The sequence below is a fragment of the Diospyros lotus genome, chromosome 1, assembly GCF_014633365.1.
Source record: "Diospyros lotus cultivar Yz01 chromosome 1, ASM1463336v1, whole genome shotgun sequence".
NCBI lineage: Eukaryota > Viridiplantae > Streptophyta > Magnoliopsida > Ericales > Ebenaceae > Diospyros > Diospyros lotus.
In genome coordinates this window covers 18403714-18421179 of record NC_068338.1, presented here as the reverse complement: position 1 = coordinate 18421179, position 17466 = coordinate 18403714, and the positions used below count along the sequence as shown (strand labels likewise).

Genomic DNA, 17466 nt, shown 5'->3' with positions numbered 1-17466 from the left:
TCAAAGAGGGCATAGGAGAGATTGCCACCTTCCGCCTCAATCCAAGCTGGTATTAAATCTCCTGACACTTTTAGCCAAAGTCTCGCTGGCTAAGATGTGCCCTCTTTGCCATCTCCTCATACAAAATGACAAACCTCTGCACCTATTCCCAACAGCTCTGATTACCTCAAGACACCACAGATGAATCGGTAACTCTGGAAGCTCAATCCACACTGTTGATATTTGTCATTCATGGGACTGCACTCACTTGTTGTTGACCACCAATCAAGCCTGAAGGAATGATTTTCAAACCTCCATGCTTGAGCCTCCCTCCATTTCCAACAGATTGGTCATTGAAGGTCTTCTACTCTTATCTGCAAGACTTTCTTTCTACCCCACATTTTATCCTTCTGGTTGTGGATCCATTTGGAAAATACTAATAACTCCTTCTCTTCCGATCATTGAACTTGTTCCCTGTCTCTAGTCTTCTCCACCTACCAACCTGTGGCTGTGTAAATGCTTATCTAAGCTTTATGTGTGATTTCAACAGGTCTTCCAGCTGGAACATTCATAGGTTGGTAATTCTACTATAAAAGATTTAACCCAACATTAGAATTTGGTGAGCCATATATTTCTTTTTTTCCTTTTCAGATGGTTATTAAACTCTTTCTAGATGGCAACTCCTTATCATTTTGGTTTCTGTCTGATTTTGGAAAAACTTTCAAGATGCATTTAATGCACAGATATTATGCATACATGCTTTATGGCAGTGCTGTAGAACACCAGGAAAGGCATTTACAGCTATTCTCCCTCCAATTTCTTCTTATGTGTTAGAGCTGGTTTTCATGTATTTGTCAATCCATTACACCTGTCCTAAAGGAGATGATAAATTTGACTATTTTTTATTACTGTAACTGCAGTTGGAGATTTCAAGCCGGTGTTACAGTCAACAACCACTAGTTATTCAAGGAGCTGGAGCAGGCAATGATACTACCGCAGCTGGAGTCCTAGCGGATATCCTTGAAATTCAGGATCTATTTCACTGACAATAAAATTTTGTGCATTAGTCTGACTAAATAAAAAGCAGCAAGACGTATTGCCTTTCTAAGGCAATAAAAAGGTACTGGAATTTTGGAAGCATTGAATTTGATATTATTGCATTGAGAAATATAGTGTGAAATATTGAAAATTTTAGTATGGTTGAATATTTTGGAGTGTTTTTCTCCTCCGTTGGTTGACCCATTGCATTTTGATTATTGAAGCATGGATTTGAGAAACCTGAATATAACCAATTTTTTGAAATCTGCTTCTGGTATGATTTTTTTCTTTTTCTTGTTAATCTGCTTCTGGTATTATTAGTTGAGATGAAATGGATATTAAGAAAACTAACCATTGTTAAATGACCTAGTTAAGTGAGTGTATTCTTTTGTATATTGTGTTTTACTCCGTGTGTTTTGTAGCTTGGGTGAGAGAGTATGAATTTGAGGTGGAAGTTAGAAAAGACTTCATTGGTATGCTTAGAAGAGACTAGTATGTTATGGTGGATTTTATTTTATTTTATCTTTTGTCTTGCTTAGAAGAGACAAGAATATTTTGGCCAGACCTCATTTATTTATGTTTTACGGATCCATCCACATCTGTAACACTTGATTGCTAATGAAAAGTCTTACAATGTCCAAATGATAATAGATAGATCTCAACAGCTACAACTAGAATAGGGTACTCAAAACTCGGCCTTTTCTATCTGATCGAAATAACAACCAGTTGGTCCTCCCTCAGGTAGGAGAGCCAACATAACTGGACCTTTTGCTCCCTCTTCCACTGTCATTGTTCCTGTATTCCAATTGAGATCCGTTCTAACATATCCAGGATGGACACAATTTATTCGCATGTTAGGGTACTTGTTGGCAAGAAATCTTGTATAGGCATTTAGTGTGGCCTTGGATATGCTGTAAGCTGGAAGCATATTCGGCCATCCATTAGCTTCAAGTGCACCTTGCTCCACATCTTTCAAAAATCTTTCTAGCATCCCGTCAATTTTCTCTTCATCCAGAGTGTCTATACCTCCAAGTACTTTCCTGATCTGCTCGCTAGGAATGTGCTGCACGAGAATGAACTCTTGTTAGAATACTTGACAGTTGACAAGTAGTTCCAAAGGTTGCTGTTTAGATATTTAGTTCTTAAAGCAGAGAAGAATTTAGCTCCACATCTTTAGTGAACGGCCTACAATGCTTTGATACTCCCAAAGACACGTGAATATGAACTCTGGAACTGCTTATCTATCTACGGCATAATTGTTAGATGATGAAGACAGTGATGATGCTATGCTTACTCTTAGTTCACCGCGAAGGGAAGAGATGTTGACTATATTTGCTCCAGAAGTGGAAAGCTTTAGCAGTGGAAGAAGAGCCTCTGTTACTCTCTTGCAACCGTGGTAGTTGGTGTTCAAGCATTCCTTTGCCTTCTCTTTGGTTGTTCTGATTACTCCTTTAACCAAGTTGGCTGCCTTGCCTGAGAGCTGTCATGGTTGAAGATGTGAAGCAAGCAAACATAGTAAGTTACCCATTTCCTGCCCTTTTTCCTGGTTGTTGTTCATAAGATGCATAAGAATGTAGAGCTGCATCTTACCCAGGTTGCAGGATCCATCTTTAGGTCCCTCAGGGCATCCTCGTCGACTCTCACTTCCAAAGTTCCAGCATTGTTTATCTGCATTCATTTGTAAGTAACATTAGTAACATGAGGGCTGGCAAGCCTTGATAGTAACAGTGAAGTTTCTGCTTTGTTCCAAATGTGTAACGCCCCCCACATCTTAGGTTATAAGGATCCATCTTTCTGTTAGATTGCAGCTTAAAGTTAAGAATCAATTGTTACCAAGATATCAAGCCTCCCAAAATGGCCTTCTATGAACTTGGCCAGGGATGCTATGCTATGAGGGTCTAGAACATCTAGCTGATGGAAAACCACATTGCACAAGCCCATCTCCTGGAGTGATGCTGCAGCCTCCACGCCCCTCTTCTCATCTCTCGCCGTCAGCACAACCGTCACTCCGATCATCGCGAGCTGCCGGGCAGTCTCGAGGCCGATGCCCTTGTTGGCTCCTGTAATCACATCTGCGGCCACCACGTGATGAATATCAATTAGTTCATTCTCCCCACTGTTTACCACTCAAGGGTTTGAGAAATGGCAGTGTACACAAACTGTATCATTTGACAGTTGCATGATAACAAATGTGTTTTCAAAATGTTATAGAACTCATAGCTGAACAGATTTCAGAAGAGTCGGAAATAGTAGTGATTCACCTCTCAGATTTCTTGTTTCCATTGATCTCCATAGTTGCTATACAAGTGTTTTGTGATGTGATGAGAAAGTGAGAAATTTTCCAACCATGGTTATGTAAAATTTAACATGAAGATGCATCCTTCAAACATGTCCCTTGTTTTCATCCACAAGAGAGGTAGATGCTTGGAATCTACCCAAATCTAACAACACAGATGAATATGTATGAAATATTCGACCACATGTAAGGACATTAGTGTCACCCACATTTTAAAGACCAAAAAACTCAGTTATAACAATCTAGAGAAAAGCAAGAGGTTTTTCTTGTATTTTAGGTTTTTGTTTGATAATAACACCCCCCCAACACAACACCAATAGTTAAGGATTGGGAAGAATCCTGTCAACTGTTGCTTCTGTTGGGTTTTCTTCCTGTCTTTTGGTCACCTCATAGCTTGTGCATTCTTTAACCTAAAATACCATTGCTGTTCTTATATACTTTCTAGATTATTTTATTGGGAGTACCAGCGCCATCTTCTCTCTCTTCCACATTCCTTCCTCGTGATAAACTGTGTGCTAGCTGCACCCATTAATTTCATTCAAGTTATCTTCCCAAGGTAAACAAACTTGAAATGATCACTAGAAATCATGCAAGTCGTTGAAAAAGGGTATCCCACAAGAGGTTAAATGAATTAGCTTTTTGCCTTCTAAAAGAAAGAGGTGAGGAGATGACTCAAGAATGTCTCAATTGGCACATAGATGGCACCAAAACTAGAAGGCCTTGAGGTCCATGAATCCATGGAACTGAGGTCACTTGTATGATTAGTTTTCCTGTGAATTGATCAATTTCTATCATGGTTAAAAGTAGTGGAATTCTTGACGAATTTTTGTTTTCAGAAGATCCCAACCCTTTCATTTAACTTTGAGAAGGGTCGGATCAAATTTAGGAGATCATTGTTATAGCTATTTAAGTTCCGTTAACTCTTTAATAATTGTAAGAATTATTAATAACCTAGTAAACACGAATTTGTATAAAAGAAAATGAATAAAAACACATTTACAAAACTTCTCAAATCTTAATCACTCTATTATATTAAAGTAATGTAGATTTAATTTTCTCATCTTCACAATTTGATCTTGTCACAAAAGATTTTCTCGTCACTATAAATCGATAATAATATAAAAAGATAAATAGAATAGATAGACGATAGGCAAATAATGAAAATATATAAAAAGAAAGAATATGTAAATTAAGTTGTTTAGAGTCTATTTAATTGTGAAAAATAGATTCTTTTTTTAGAAAATTAATTTACAGGCAAAAAAAATTAAAAGACTCGTTCAAATATAAAAATCTTCCCTATGGAAAGTGGAGATTTAAAAAACGTGATTTTTTAAAATTGAATTAAATCATAAAAAATAGAGTTTTTAAGATTACGTTCCTTTTACTATTTTTAAGTCATTTTTAATTTTTTAAAATAATGAAAACACGTTCTCTTTGTTGTTTTTAAAAATATATTTTTAAAAATAAAAAAACTATAAAGATTTTGTTATTTTGAGTGTTTTCATCCAAAATAAACTTAAAATTCAAAATATATTTATTTATTTATTTATTTATATTTTATTATTATAATAGAAAAAAATATTATAAAATTCATTAACTTTAAAATATATATATATATATTTTAATAATATATTAATATTAAATATTTATAATTTACTTAATAATCAAATTTATTGAATAAAATATCATTAAAAAAATATTTTCAAAATTTTAAAGAGAACGCGTTTTCTAATTTTTTATTTTGAAAAATAATTTTTCAAAATAACAAAAAGAACGTGTTTTTAATTTTTTAAAAATATACTACTAAAATAGAAAATTAAAAATGAATTCAAAACTCAAAATTAAAAATTAAAAAATAAAGAGAACGTAGCCTAAGTTTTTTTTAATAATTTGGAGATTTTCGAAACACGATTCATGAGACTTAATTTTATATATAGTTTTATTTGATTTTAATTTTAATTTTGTATTTTTTTATTTAAATTATAATTTTATGTGAAATTTACACAATTTAATTTTTTTTGTGGGAAAGGAGAAAAAAATACAAATGTAATTAATTGGATTTTTAAAAAAGATATTATAAATTAATTGAAGATTAAGATTATAAAATTAATATTAAAAGGCGAAGAAATAGGAGAAAATATGAAGATAAAAGAGGAGGAGGAGAGAATTTGGGCGAGCAGAGAAGATGGAATATAAGGGAAGAAGAGATAAAAGTAAGAAGAAGATTGAAAAGAAATACAGAATATAAAAAGGAAGAAGCCGTCGTTGGAAGAGGGAGAGAGCGACGCAAGTCGCAAGCCGGCAGCAAGGCTTGGTGGAGGCCGGCCAACGGTGCAGCCGTCGTGCGGTGCAGCAGTAGCGGCGCAAGGCAGGCGAGGCGACGGCAGTCCGTTGGAGCAGCCAGGATTCAAATCTGTTTCAGATCTCGGTATCAGATCTGGACAGGGGAGAATTTTATTTATTTTAATTTAGCTTCTTGAATGCTTTGAATTTAATTTTGACTTGCTAAATTATTAAGCTAGGGTTTAGATGTAATTTAATTTTTGGATTATGTGATTGATTGTTTTTTAGTTCAATTTAAGACTTAATTATTAATTACACGATGAATTTATATTATTGAACTTAATACTTCAAAGCTTAGGCATCTTTTGGATGATTTTTGATTTGTGCATGTACTTAAGAAATAATTGCATGAATTAGACTAAGGATAATATGAACCATGTGTTAGACTATGAGATCGAGAGATAATTAGCATCGCATGTGGTAATTGAGGAAGAGAAGAGAGTTAAGAGGTCCCCTTTCTTAAATTAGAGGTTTCCATAAAACTTAATGCTCTCTTACTTGTTTAAAATTACAGAGATATGATTAATTTAATAAACAAAGGTAAGATTAACTTGACTTGAGAGAGATAGTTAATTAGTTAAGGGAAATTCGTCATCTCATGTAATAATAACTAATAATATGCCCTAGGTCTTATTGGTCTTAGATTGAATTAATTTATCAATTGCATAACCTAGATTAAATGCAATATAAATCCCAGTGTCGTGAAATTCCTTTAAATTAACTAATTTAATTCACTTAATTAATTAGTTAATTCAACTTAGGTTAGATTAAAATTGTCTTGGTAGTGTAGAATAGTTCTCATGGGAGCGATACTCTACTCATTTTATACTGTATAATCAATTAGATTCATTTGCCTAAACGTAGTGCAAAATTTACACATCAAGTTTTTGGCACCATTACCGAGGACTAGTTATCTACATATTAAGACTCGTAATTTAGCTTTAGATTGAATTTTTAATTTGTTTTGTTTAACCCCAGATTTATTTTGGAATTTAAATTGTTCTGTTTATTCTAAAATTTATCCGTTTTCTGTTTTATTATTATTCTTATTATTTTTATATCTATTAGTGTTTTCTCATAGCCGTGAGAGGTCTCATGTTCTATTCTTTTAGTCAACTACATTTAATTTGTTTTGTTCTTCAGTTTTTTTTTTTTTTTTTTTTGCATATTATATGACCTGTACGAGTGGTGAAAATTTTGCACCATTAGATCCTAAAATTGAGAGAACCCTTCACAAGGTAAATAAAGAGAGAAAATAAAAGATGGCAAACACTGAAAGAGATAACGTTAACCATTCTTTGCTAAAATATGCTCAGCCTTCGGTCAATGGGACAGTTTCAAGCATACGGAGGCCGACCATACAAGCAAATAATTTGAAATTAAGCCAGCTATCATCCAGATGATTCAAACCTCAGTCCAGTTTAGTGGTTTATCTAATGATGATCCGAATGCCCATATTGCTAATTTTCTAGAGATTTGTGATACCTTTAAGCATAATGGTGTTTTAGATGATGCTATAAGATTGAGATTGTTTCTTTTTTTCTTTGAGGGACAAGGCAAAAGGTTGGGTTAATTCTTTACCTGCAGGGTCCATTACAACTTGGAAAACCATGGCACAACAATTTTTAGCGAAATTTATTCCACCTTCTAAGATTGTTAAAATGCATAATGACATCACTACTTTCGTACAGTTAGAGATGGAATCCTTGTATGAGGCATGGGAGAGATTTAAATATTTTCTTAGGAAGTGCCCACATCATGGTTTACCTACACGGATACAAGTGCAAACTTTCTATAATGGTATATCTCTTGCTCATCATTCTATGATTGATGCAGTTGTAGGTGGTATTATCACGAGGACACCAAAAGAGGCATGTAACTTACTAGAGGAGATGGCTTCTAATAGTTATCAATGTCAAACAAATAGATCAGTAGCTAGAGGCGTCCATGGAGTAGATACTTTTGCTGTGCTATCTACTCAAATGGAAGCACTCAACAAAAAGATTGATAGCATGAGTGTATCCGCTATTCAAAGTGTAGCGTGCAAATTGTGAATTATGTAAAGGAGGACATGCCAGTATTGAATGTCAAGTAGAAAATCCTTTTTCACAATTATCTGAGCATGCTATTTTTTTTGGTAATTTTCACAGGCAACTGAATTATCCTTACTCTAACACGTACAATCTTGGTAGGTGCAATCACCCAAATTTTTCATAAAGCAATCAAAATCAAGTGAAGCTGCCACCTCCAGAGTTCCTACCTCAAGATAAGAAGTCTAACTTGGAGGAGCTGATGACCAAGTTTATAACTATTGCCGAGACTAGATTCCAAAACCAAGAGGCTTCTATTTGAAACTTGGAAGCACAAGTGGGGTAGTTAACTAACTTGATGTCTAAAAGAGCACATGGATCTTTACCTAGCAACACAGAAAAAAATCCCAAGGAACAAATGCAAGCCATAACTTTAAGAAATGGTATGGTGCTTAAAGAAGGTAAGAGTGAGTTAAATAAGGAGGATAGTGAGGAGGTTAAAGTCCATTTGAATTTATTTCCAAAAGAGGTTAAACCTTATAACCCTCCTGTTCCTTTTCCTCAAAGATTGAAGTAGCAACAATTAGAGAAGCAAGGCTCCAAAATCCTTGAAGTCTTTAAGAAATTGCATATTAACATTCCTCTTGTAGATTCTTTAGCACAAATGCCTAGTTATGCAAAATTCTTGAAGAGGATTTTGGCTAACAAGAGAAAATTAGAAGAATTTGAGACAATAAAGTTGAATGAAGAATGCTATGCAATTTTTCAAAATAAACTACCACCAAAATTAAAAAATTTAAGGAGTTTTACTATTCCTTGCACTATTGGTAGTTCTTATTTTGAAAAAGTTTATGTGATTTAGGGGTAAGCATTAATTTACTACCTTGCTCTGTTTTCAGGAAGCTAAGGCTTGGTGAACCAAAGGCCACCACTGTAACTCTTCAATTAGGAAATAGGTCAATTAAGCATCCAAGAGGTATAGTGGAGGATGTATTGGTAAAGGTTGACAAGTTTATTTTTCTTGTAGATTTTATTGTACTAGACATGGAAGAAGATTATGAGGTACCTCTCATTCTAGGAAGTCCTTTCCTAGCTACAGGAAGAACATTGATTGATGTTTAACAAGGGAAATTTTAGAATACGAGATGAACAAGTCACTTTTAATGTTTTTTAGGCCATGAAACATCCGTCGGATGATGATACTTGTTTTAGAATTGATGACATTGATCATGCTGTTAATGAGTGTTTACAGGAAAATAGGTATGAATACTCACTTGAAGCTTGCCTTGTGTAATCAAAGGACACAAAGGATGAGAATGATGACGCTAGAGAAAGTGCTAATTACTTGCAGGCAAACCAATTATTCTTAAAAGGCAAAGGGCCGAGATTTGTACTTTAGAGAGATAACTAGTTCTCCGTCAAAACCTTCAATTGAGGAGCCTCCAAAACTTGAACTTAAACCCTTACCTTCTCATCTTAAGTATGCATTCTTAGAAAGTTCTTCTTCTTTACCTTTAATAATCTCTTCCTCTTTGACAAAGCTGAAGGGGGAAAAGCTTCTTAGAGTTTTGAGTAAGCACAACAAAGCAATTGAATGGAGCATAGCAGACATAAAAGAAATTAGTCCTTTGAAGGTAATCAAGTGTTTGATATAGGTAAACAACGAAGATTTCAATTGAATGAATTGGAGGAGCTAAGAAATGAAGTTTATGAAAGTGCCAGAATTTATACCACAAGAACCAAGGCATTACATGATTTGCATATAAAGAATAAGGAATTTCAATCCTTGAGAATTGAGAAGTGATAGTCAAGCTATTAACTCTAAAGAAGCACTTGGTGGGAGGCAACCCATTGTGTTTTTCTTTCTTTAAATTCAGGTTTGATTATTAGCTTTAGTAATTATGTTGGTTTGCTACTTTTAATTGTTTGCTTTGAGTTTGTTTTGTTTTTTAGGTCTTGTGGCTATTATAGAGCATTCAGGAAGGGACACTTGTGACTACTAAGGAGCATTCCAAGTTTCGCTATGCCAAATCAGGGAGTACTGTTTTGCTTTGTTCTTTACTTATTTTCCACATTGAGGACAATGTTTATCTTAAGTTTGGGGCAGGAAGTTCATTTTTGCATAGTTTTATTTGTTAATTTCTTTATGCATGGTTATGGTAGAATACTTTAATGCTTATGTTATGATGCATATGGTCAATTCAAGTGAACGATATTGTTCTTGTTTGATGACTGATTCAAGATGTAGCAATATCTTTTGCGAAGGAGTTGAAAGTTTTTTATTATTATGATTATTGAAGTGTATGTCTCCTTAAGAAGTTGTGTGAATTTTGTGATTATGCATGATTGAATGTTTGATGTTTATCTTGTTAATTATCCCTTGAAACTAGTCCTAAACAAAGAAAAGAAAAAGAACGAGCAAGGCTAAATTTGTGTGCTTATTGGTTTTGATATATACCTACTCCAATATTTCAAGTTGCTTAGTAATTGGAGATTAGGCATGACACCTATGTCAATTTTCACGTCAAACAATGAGTTAAAATATGAGTGTGCAAAAGCACTCTAATTATATGACTTGTTGAGTAATCGGGTGTTTTTATCACAATTGTTAGTATTCACATCAAAAGACAAGTGATAGTTTAGGGAAGTTGAAAAAAATAAAAAAGATTTTGGTTACTCAACAAGTCATACACTTAGATTGCTTTTGCACACTCATATGTGAAAGTTGACATGGGTGTCATGCCTAATCTTCATTTACTAAGCAACTAAAAACATTAGAATAGATATATCAAAACCAACAAGCGCATATTTAGCCTCGCTCGTTCTTTTTCTTTTCTTTGTTTAGGACTAGCTTCAAGGGATAATTAACAAAATAAGCATAAAACATTCAATCATGCATAATTACAAAATTTACACTACTTAAGGAGGCATACACTTCAATAATCATAATAATAAAAAACATTCAACTACTCTGCATAAGATATTGCTACATCTTGAATCAATCATCAAACAAGAACAATATCGTTCACTTGAATTGACTATGCATCATAACATAAGCATTAAAGTATTTAGCCATAACCATGCATGAAAAAATTAACAAATAAAACTATGCAAAAATGAACTTTCTCCCCCAAACTTAAGATGAACATTGTCCTCAATGTGAAAATAAATAAAGAACAAAGCAAAACAATACTCCCCGATTTGGCATAGCCAAAACCTGGAATGCTCCTTAGTAGTCACTAGTGTTCTATCCTTGAATGCTCTATAGTAGCCACAAGACTGACAAAATAAAACAACCTCAAAGCAAACTATTAAAAGTAGCAAACCAACATAATTACTAAAGTTAATGATCAAACCTAAATTTAAAAAATGAAAAATACAATAGGTTACTTCCCACCAAGCGTTTCTTTATAGTTAATAGCTTGACTATCAATTCTCAAGGATTGAAATTCATTTTTCTTTATATGTGAATCATGTCATGCCTTGGTCTTGCAGTATACATTCTAGCACTCTCGAAAGCTTCATTCCTTAACTCCTCCAAATTATTCAATTGAAATCTTTGTTGCTCACCTGTATCAAACTACTTGATTACCTTCGAAGGACTAATTCCTTTTATATCTGCTATGTTCCATCCAATTGTTTTTTTATGCCTCCTCAAAATTCTAAGAAGCTTTTCCTCCTTTGGCTATTATTACAAGTAAAGAAGAAAAACTTTATAAGAATGCATACTTAAGATGAGAGGGTAAAGGTTTAAGTTTTAGAGGCTCCTCAATTGAAGGTGTTATTGCTTGGTTATAACAATAGATTTTTAACGTGGGAGTGAGATGTGTGAGGTCCAACAAGTTTGAGGTGTTGTCTAGGTTTCAAATGATTTTGAGAGTTTCAAATCTAGATGTGAGTTATCCTAAGGCTATCTCCAGCAAAGTCAATTTCATCTCGCCAAAGCTATTTTTGGTGAGAATATTATTGAAAATGAGCTCCAGTAAAGCTCGCTATAGCTATATTTCCTTGCTAAAAATTTGACAACTTTCAAATGCCTCGTCAATGTTGACGAGTGAATTTTTCTCGCTATATCTCCCTCACCCCCAACTGCTGGCGGGAAGAGAAAACTAGACGAGGGAAGGGTGAAGAAAGTTGCAGGGCAGCGACGGCAGCAGGAGATTCGGCGGCACACACCAGATTCGGCGACGGTGGCAGTAGCAGATCCAACTCCAGTGACGACAGCCACGAACTACAACAGCAATGAGTAGCTTCAGCGTCTTCCTCATGGAGTCTTCTTCACAACGTCTTCCTAGTGATTTGTGATTGCATTTGTATATTTTGTATATTTTTTGTATTATTATATGATTGATATTGAGTTGTGTATTTTTTGTATTTTTTTATATTGATACCGAGTTCTTCACAGCAGCGACAGCGACAGTATTATTATATGATTGATATTTTTTGTCTTCCTGGTGATTTGTGTACTTTTTGTATTTTTTGTCTTTTTCACAGCGTCTCTAGCGTCTTCCTGGTGACTTCTTCGTGGAGTCTTTTTGTATTTTTTGATATTGGTAATTGTATTTTGTTAAACAATTGTTTTTAAAAAAAAAGTAGTAAATTGATTTTAAAATATATTAAATATTATTAATATTTAATATCATAATATTTATTATTAAATTGTAAAATAAATAATAAAATTTTATAATAGTTAATCATATATGTAAGGTAAAATAAATAAAATTGAAATTTATTGATAAAGAAATAAAATAAGGAGTTAAATAGAGAAGAGAATAGGGAGTGTTATTAGAGCCTATGTTACACGGAAATGGAAACGGAAACGTGGAAATTGACATTTTTTTAAAAAAATATACATAAATATGGTCCGAAACAAGAATAAGAAACGTTTTCGAAACGTTTCGAAAACGGAGAAACGATACCTATGAAGTGTTTCTGTGCAACATAAGTTAGAGCAGATATAATTTTCGAGATAAAATTAGAATAAAGAGTAAATTGTTTATAATATAATAGATAGTGAAATAAGGAGACTTGTTGGAGATAGTCTAAGAATTTTGTGGATGAATTAACCTTAATTATGAACCGTCATTTTTGGATTATGACACTCAATAATAGGTTTGACCATTGAAAACCAAATACAACCATTTCCTAATTCAATTAACCCCGAGAAATTTTGTTGAGCCTTTATAAATATAATATATGTATATGTATTTTATATATGTTATATTGATAATATTTACTTACAATATTTTATTAGAAAAATATATATAATTTATATATAGATATTACAAAATATAAAGATTAGCAAAATATTAGAAGTTATATTTTTGTAGTTTAAAGTATATTTTCTATAATAATTAAAAAATATATGTTTAGAAATAGTATATATGTAGTTTAGAATTATGATTTATAAATATATTTGTTAAATAAATATATTACAAAATATTAGAAAATATATTTTTTTTGTTAAAGAAGAATTATACGTATTTTTAGTTTAGAGAAAGAAAGAAGAGGAGAGAAGAGAAAATCCAAGGCAAAATGGTAAATTTACTTACTATAAGGGTAATTTTTGTGATTTCTAAAATATGAGGGATACTTTTTATAATTATGTCAAAATTTTAGGAACCGTTAGTATAATTTACTTTTTATTTAATTAGATAAATGAACATTCACTATTAAAAATTATTCAACTTTATACTCTTATTTTTGCAAAAATACATATATAAACATGATTTATATATATAATTTAAATATGCATATAATATATGCATATTTTTAAAAAAAATACATTAAAAATTAGAAAAAAAAAAAAAAAAAAGAGTATTCAAGAATGGACCAAACCGATCCCAACCCTAAGAGTCCGATCTTCGATTCAAAAATTTTAAAAACTCGTATTTGGATCCAAACAAAACAAACACCCCTAATGTAATGTAAAAGAAAGTAAGGCTAGCTGTTGTTTGATGATGTGGAAATTGCTGAATGGCAACCTCCATCTCCATGCCTTGCTTTCTGCAAAAACTTGTGGACAATTACAATGCTGTTGGGCCCCAGCCCCCCCATACTACTACATATCATATACCCAATCATGGTTGCTTGTCAATTACCCATAAGAACTTATCTATCACCCAACATAATACCTCAATCAAGAGTGATCAAGGTCAAGTTTTCTTGTGAATTTGACCTACTTATATAAATACATGGAAACTCATCACAAGAAGCAACCTTCGTTCTTTTGTTTCATATGCACGTATTTTCTTTGGAGAGAGAAATTTTTTCATACACTAGTCAAGCCAGTCTTTAGGATTTATCATCGTGGCAATAATCTGACAATTTAAGGATTTTTATGTGTTTTTGAGATCTTAAGTTCGAGTCTTAAATTCATCATGATTATAAAATAATCTACACTCGTAAAATAGAAGAGAAAAATAGAGACAAGACCTAATGTTATGCATTGTAGTGGGGTTAAGATGAAGGATTTAACTTCTTAATAATAGTTATAACTCAAATCAATTACTCTTTGTAAAAAAAGAAAAACTTTCATAATTATTCTAAAAAAATATTCTATCAATCACCTGACCTTTTTCTTCTTCTTCTTCTTTTCTTTAGTCTTAGGTTTTCACTTTCACAAATATAAATGGAGAATTGACCGAGAAAACTTTAAGGTGAGGCAAATACAGTTGATATGAGTTGTTTTAATTAATCTATTAGTTTTAATTTAGTAATCTAAGCTTGACAGCCATGAAGCAAGCTACTACATCAAGTCATTAAAAAAAAATGGAAAAAAAATAGCTCAAATAATTCATGTGACAGCCACTAATTTACAAAATTAAAATGACAGATGCCCTACTCACCACTAAAATAATAATTAACCTCTAAATTATGGGAATACAACTCTTGAGATTAAAGATTAAGTATGAAATTATGGCATTATTGATTTGTTATAAAATATAAAATATAAAAATTAATGTCTCAAAGATTTGGTATTCGAATCATCACACGTCGGATGCTTACAAATATAAGGTTAATGTCTCTTAAAATAAGTTTTAATGGTCAAACCAATGCTTAGTATTTAAAAACGAGCAATAAGATAGGGCAATAGGAGAACTAGTATTGTAAAAAACCCCTTTACCTCTACAAGAGCTTGATACTTATATAATTCGATCTGAAAAACATTTGAGAGTGATTTCTCGCTAGATTTTTTTTCGTGATTTTTGGGGGCAACTTTTGATGCTACCCGACCCACAATTCTTGAATTATTCGAGAGTCCATTCTTCCAATAGTCAAGACTAAAGGCAATCGTAACAAGTAAAATAAATAAATAACCCCTCATTAAGAACCCAGTAATGTTATCCACCCTTCCAAGATATATAAAACATTTGCATTTTCACCAACAAATCGAGAGTTTCACTGTATATAATGCATCCATGTGCTGAGATTAGTCGTCAATCAAAGCAACTGTTTGCACAACCAAAAGTAATTAATTAGCTAAATCGCTTATAGACTGCATGAGATGAACATTAGCTCACTAGCAGAATAGGTGACGTCAGAGGGTGGGCCGATGGGTAGAGATCGCGCCGGGGAGGGAGAGAGAGTTTTGGGTTGATTTTTCTTTTTTAACCTTCTTATTAATCTTTTTGAAATGTTCTTGAATGACGACCAGATTTACAAACTTAGATTTTTGGTGTTTGTCTTCTAACCCCTGGGTTTGGCAGTTCTTTTTTGAATGAGACAAACCCAGGTGTTTAGTGATGGTCGTTGTCATCACTAACCACTAGATTGTTACGAAAAAAAAATAGAAAATGAATAGAAACAAGAAAAATAATATTTTTTAAAAAAGTAAGAAAGAAGATGCAAGAAAATAAAAATTTATAGAATTTTTTTTTGTAAATATAATTTTTAATATAAAAAATTATAAAAAAAATAATTATTCAATCAAACATAAAAATAAATTTCATAACTATTTAACTAAATATAAACACAAAGTTTTATTATCCATAAATCATGATTTAATAATTAAAAATAGACGATAAATTTAAAAAAAAATAATCAAATATAATACGATTTGTAAAAGTTTCTATCCACTTCATGATCATTCTCCTTCTCTATACATGCATTTACAAAATATATATAGATACATAATATATTTACACTACCTATGAAAGAGTTCGAAACAAAAATACATATACATATAGATGAGAAGATGAACAGTTGTTTATCAAAGAGCTTGGAATTGCAGTCACAAGTTAAAAATGTACAAAATGACGAAGACAACAAATAGAATGGTGAAAGATTGAGAGAGTAGGTTGACAACAACAAATAGAATGATGGAATAGTGAAAGGTTGAAAAGGCGAAAAGATGTCGACAACCATGGTAGAGCATTCAAGTTTTTGCAAAAATGAAGAAGGAAGAATATATTTAAGGCCAAAGTTTTTAATTAGAGACGAAATTACTTTCGCCTCTAATGTGGTTGTAAGATAGCAAACACGCTTTCAGTTAGAGATAAAATTTCTTTTGTCTTTAACGTGATCCTTAAGACAGAAAACACATTTTTTATATTTTTTAATATTGCTAAATGACCCAAAATATTTTTAGAATTATAAAAATAGCTTGAAAATGTTTTTTTTTTCTTGTTTCGCGACATTTCAGTCTAAGAAACATTTCAGAAATGTAGAAACAATACCGTTTCAGCATTTTTATGCATCAAGGCTAACCACGTGTGACTTTTGTTTGTTTTTTTATATAACAATAGGAGAAGAGCATTTTGGAAATTTTAAAAAAAATATTAGGTGTTTGTCCATAGAGGGGGAATTGTAAGTGATATACTTTATAAAACTTAAGAGAGATGAATTTTTTTTAAAAATACAAAAATAATCAATACAATTTAATCAAATTGTATAAATGATAAAGGTAAAATTATCCTATATCCTAATAATAATCACTATTACTTTTAAACATTAAGATATTGTTTGTTAACTAAGATAAGGACAGAAAAAAAGTATAATATGAAAAGTATTCTAGATAAAAGTATTTTCTATTATATTTGTTAAATTTATCTAATAATTTTTTTAAAAAAGTCATGTTTTCTTATCTTGAATTATTCAGATAAATTTATTTTTTTCCCCTCCATATTAATTTATCTTGAATTTTATAAATAAGAAAAAATGACTTATATGTCCCCTAATAAATTTCAAAAAATTTAACAAACAATCTGATAAAATTTTTGAAATACTTTCTAATATTATCTTGACCATTTCATATCTTGGTCAAGAAATCATTACAATTTTATCTTGCTCATTTTAACAAATGCTATCTAAGAATATCTCTTATCAAATCTAAAGCCATTTTTTTTCAAAATCTATAAGAAATTGGTCTGACAACGTTTCAATTCAAATCATGAATCGAACTGGAATCATTCTTTTAAAAATCAAATCGGAACCATTTTTTTAGTTTCTGTTTAAAAATCATAATCGAAACCGAAATCAAAACCAAAACCAGGACTGATTCAAATTGTTAAAAAAATAAATTAAATAAACATAAAATATATAATACAAAGCATAATAACCGATACTTTTAAAAATTATTTCGCTTAAAGTAAAGGGGTTACAAATTCAAATGATAAGTGAACTACGTAGATTGTAATTCCTTTAAACTCCAAAAGGATACGTAGACAAATTAATTTATATAAATTAAGTCCAAGTCTCTTTTTTTTATTATTATTAAATATCTTCAAATTGGAACTAGAATCGTTTGTTATGACATAGATACAACAATAAATTTGTAGA

The 17466-nt window shown here is 31.8% G+C and overlaps 2 protein-coding genes, 1 long non-coding RNA gene and 1 other non-coding gene across 5 annotated transcripts in view; 2 read left to right on the top strand and 2 right to left on the bottom strand.

Moving 5' to 3' along the window:
* LOC127806295 (uncharacterized) overlaps positions 1-1281 on the top strand; it is a 65538-nt gene extending 64257 nt beyond the window's left edge. Inside the window, exon 12 of the mRNA XM_052343500.1 lies at positions 900-1281. Coding sequence (XP_052199460.1) covers positions 900-1025 — 126 coding nt within the window. The 3' untranslated portion in view covers positions 1026-1281. The remainder of the gene's footprint in view (positions 1-899) is intronic.
* A 421-nt stretch (positions 1282-1702) lies between these two features.
* On the bottom strand, positions 1703-3310 carry LOC127806426 ((+)-neomenthol dehydrogenase-like). The gene is made up of 5 exons (XM_052343749.1): positions 3279-3310; positions 2851-3133; positions 2608-2685; positions 2312-2497; positions 1703-2080 (listed from the first exon to the last, which is right to left on the bottom strand). The coding sequence occupies exons 1-5, from the start codon at positions 3308-3310 to the stop codon at positions 1703-1705; spliced, it is 957 nt and encodes a 318-aa protein (XP_052199709.1).
* Positions 3311-5481: 2171 nt separating this feature from the next.
* Positions 5482-12138, top strand: LOC127807454 (uncharacterized). Of its 2 annotated transcripts, none has more exons than XR_008024689.1 (2): positions 5482-8129; positions 8586-12138. It is a non-coding gene; the product is annotated as an uncharacterized LOC127807454 (long non-coding RNA). The 2 variants fall into 2 exon arrangements; XR_008024688.1 differs by having other exon boundaries at positions 5482-8147.
* LOC127793616 (small nucleolar RNA R71) lies at positions 7316-7421 on the bottom strand. The gene has a single exon (XR_008021457.1). It is a non-coding gene; the product is annotated as a small nucleolar RNA R71 (small nucleolar RNA).
* Positions 12139-17466: the final 5328 nt, after the last annotated feature.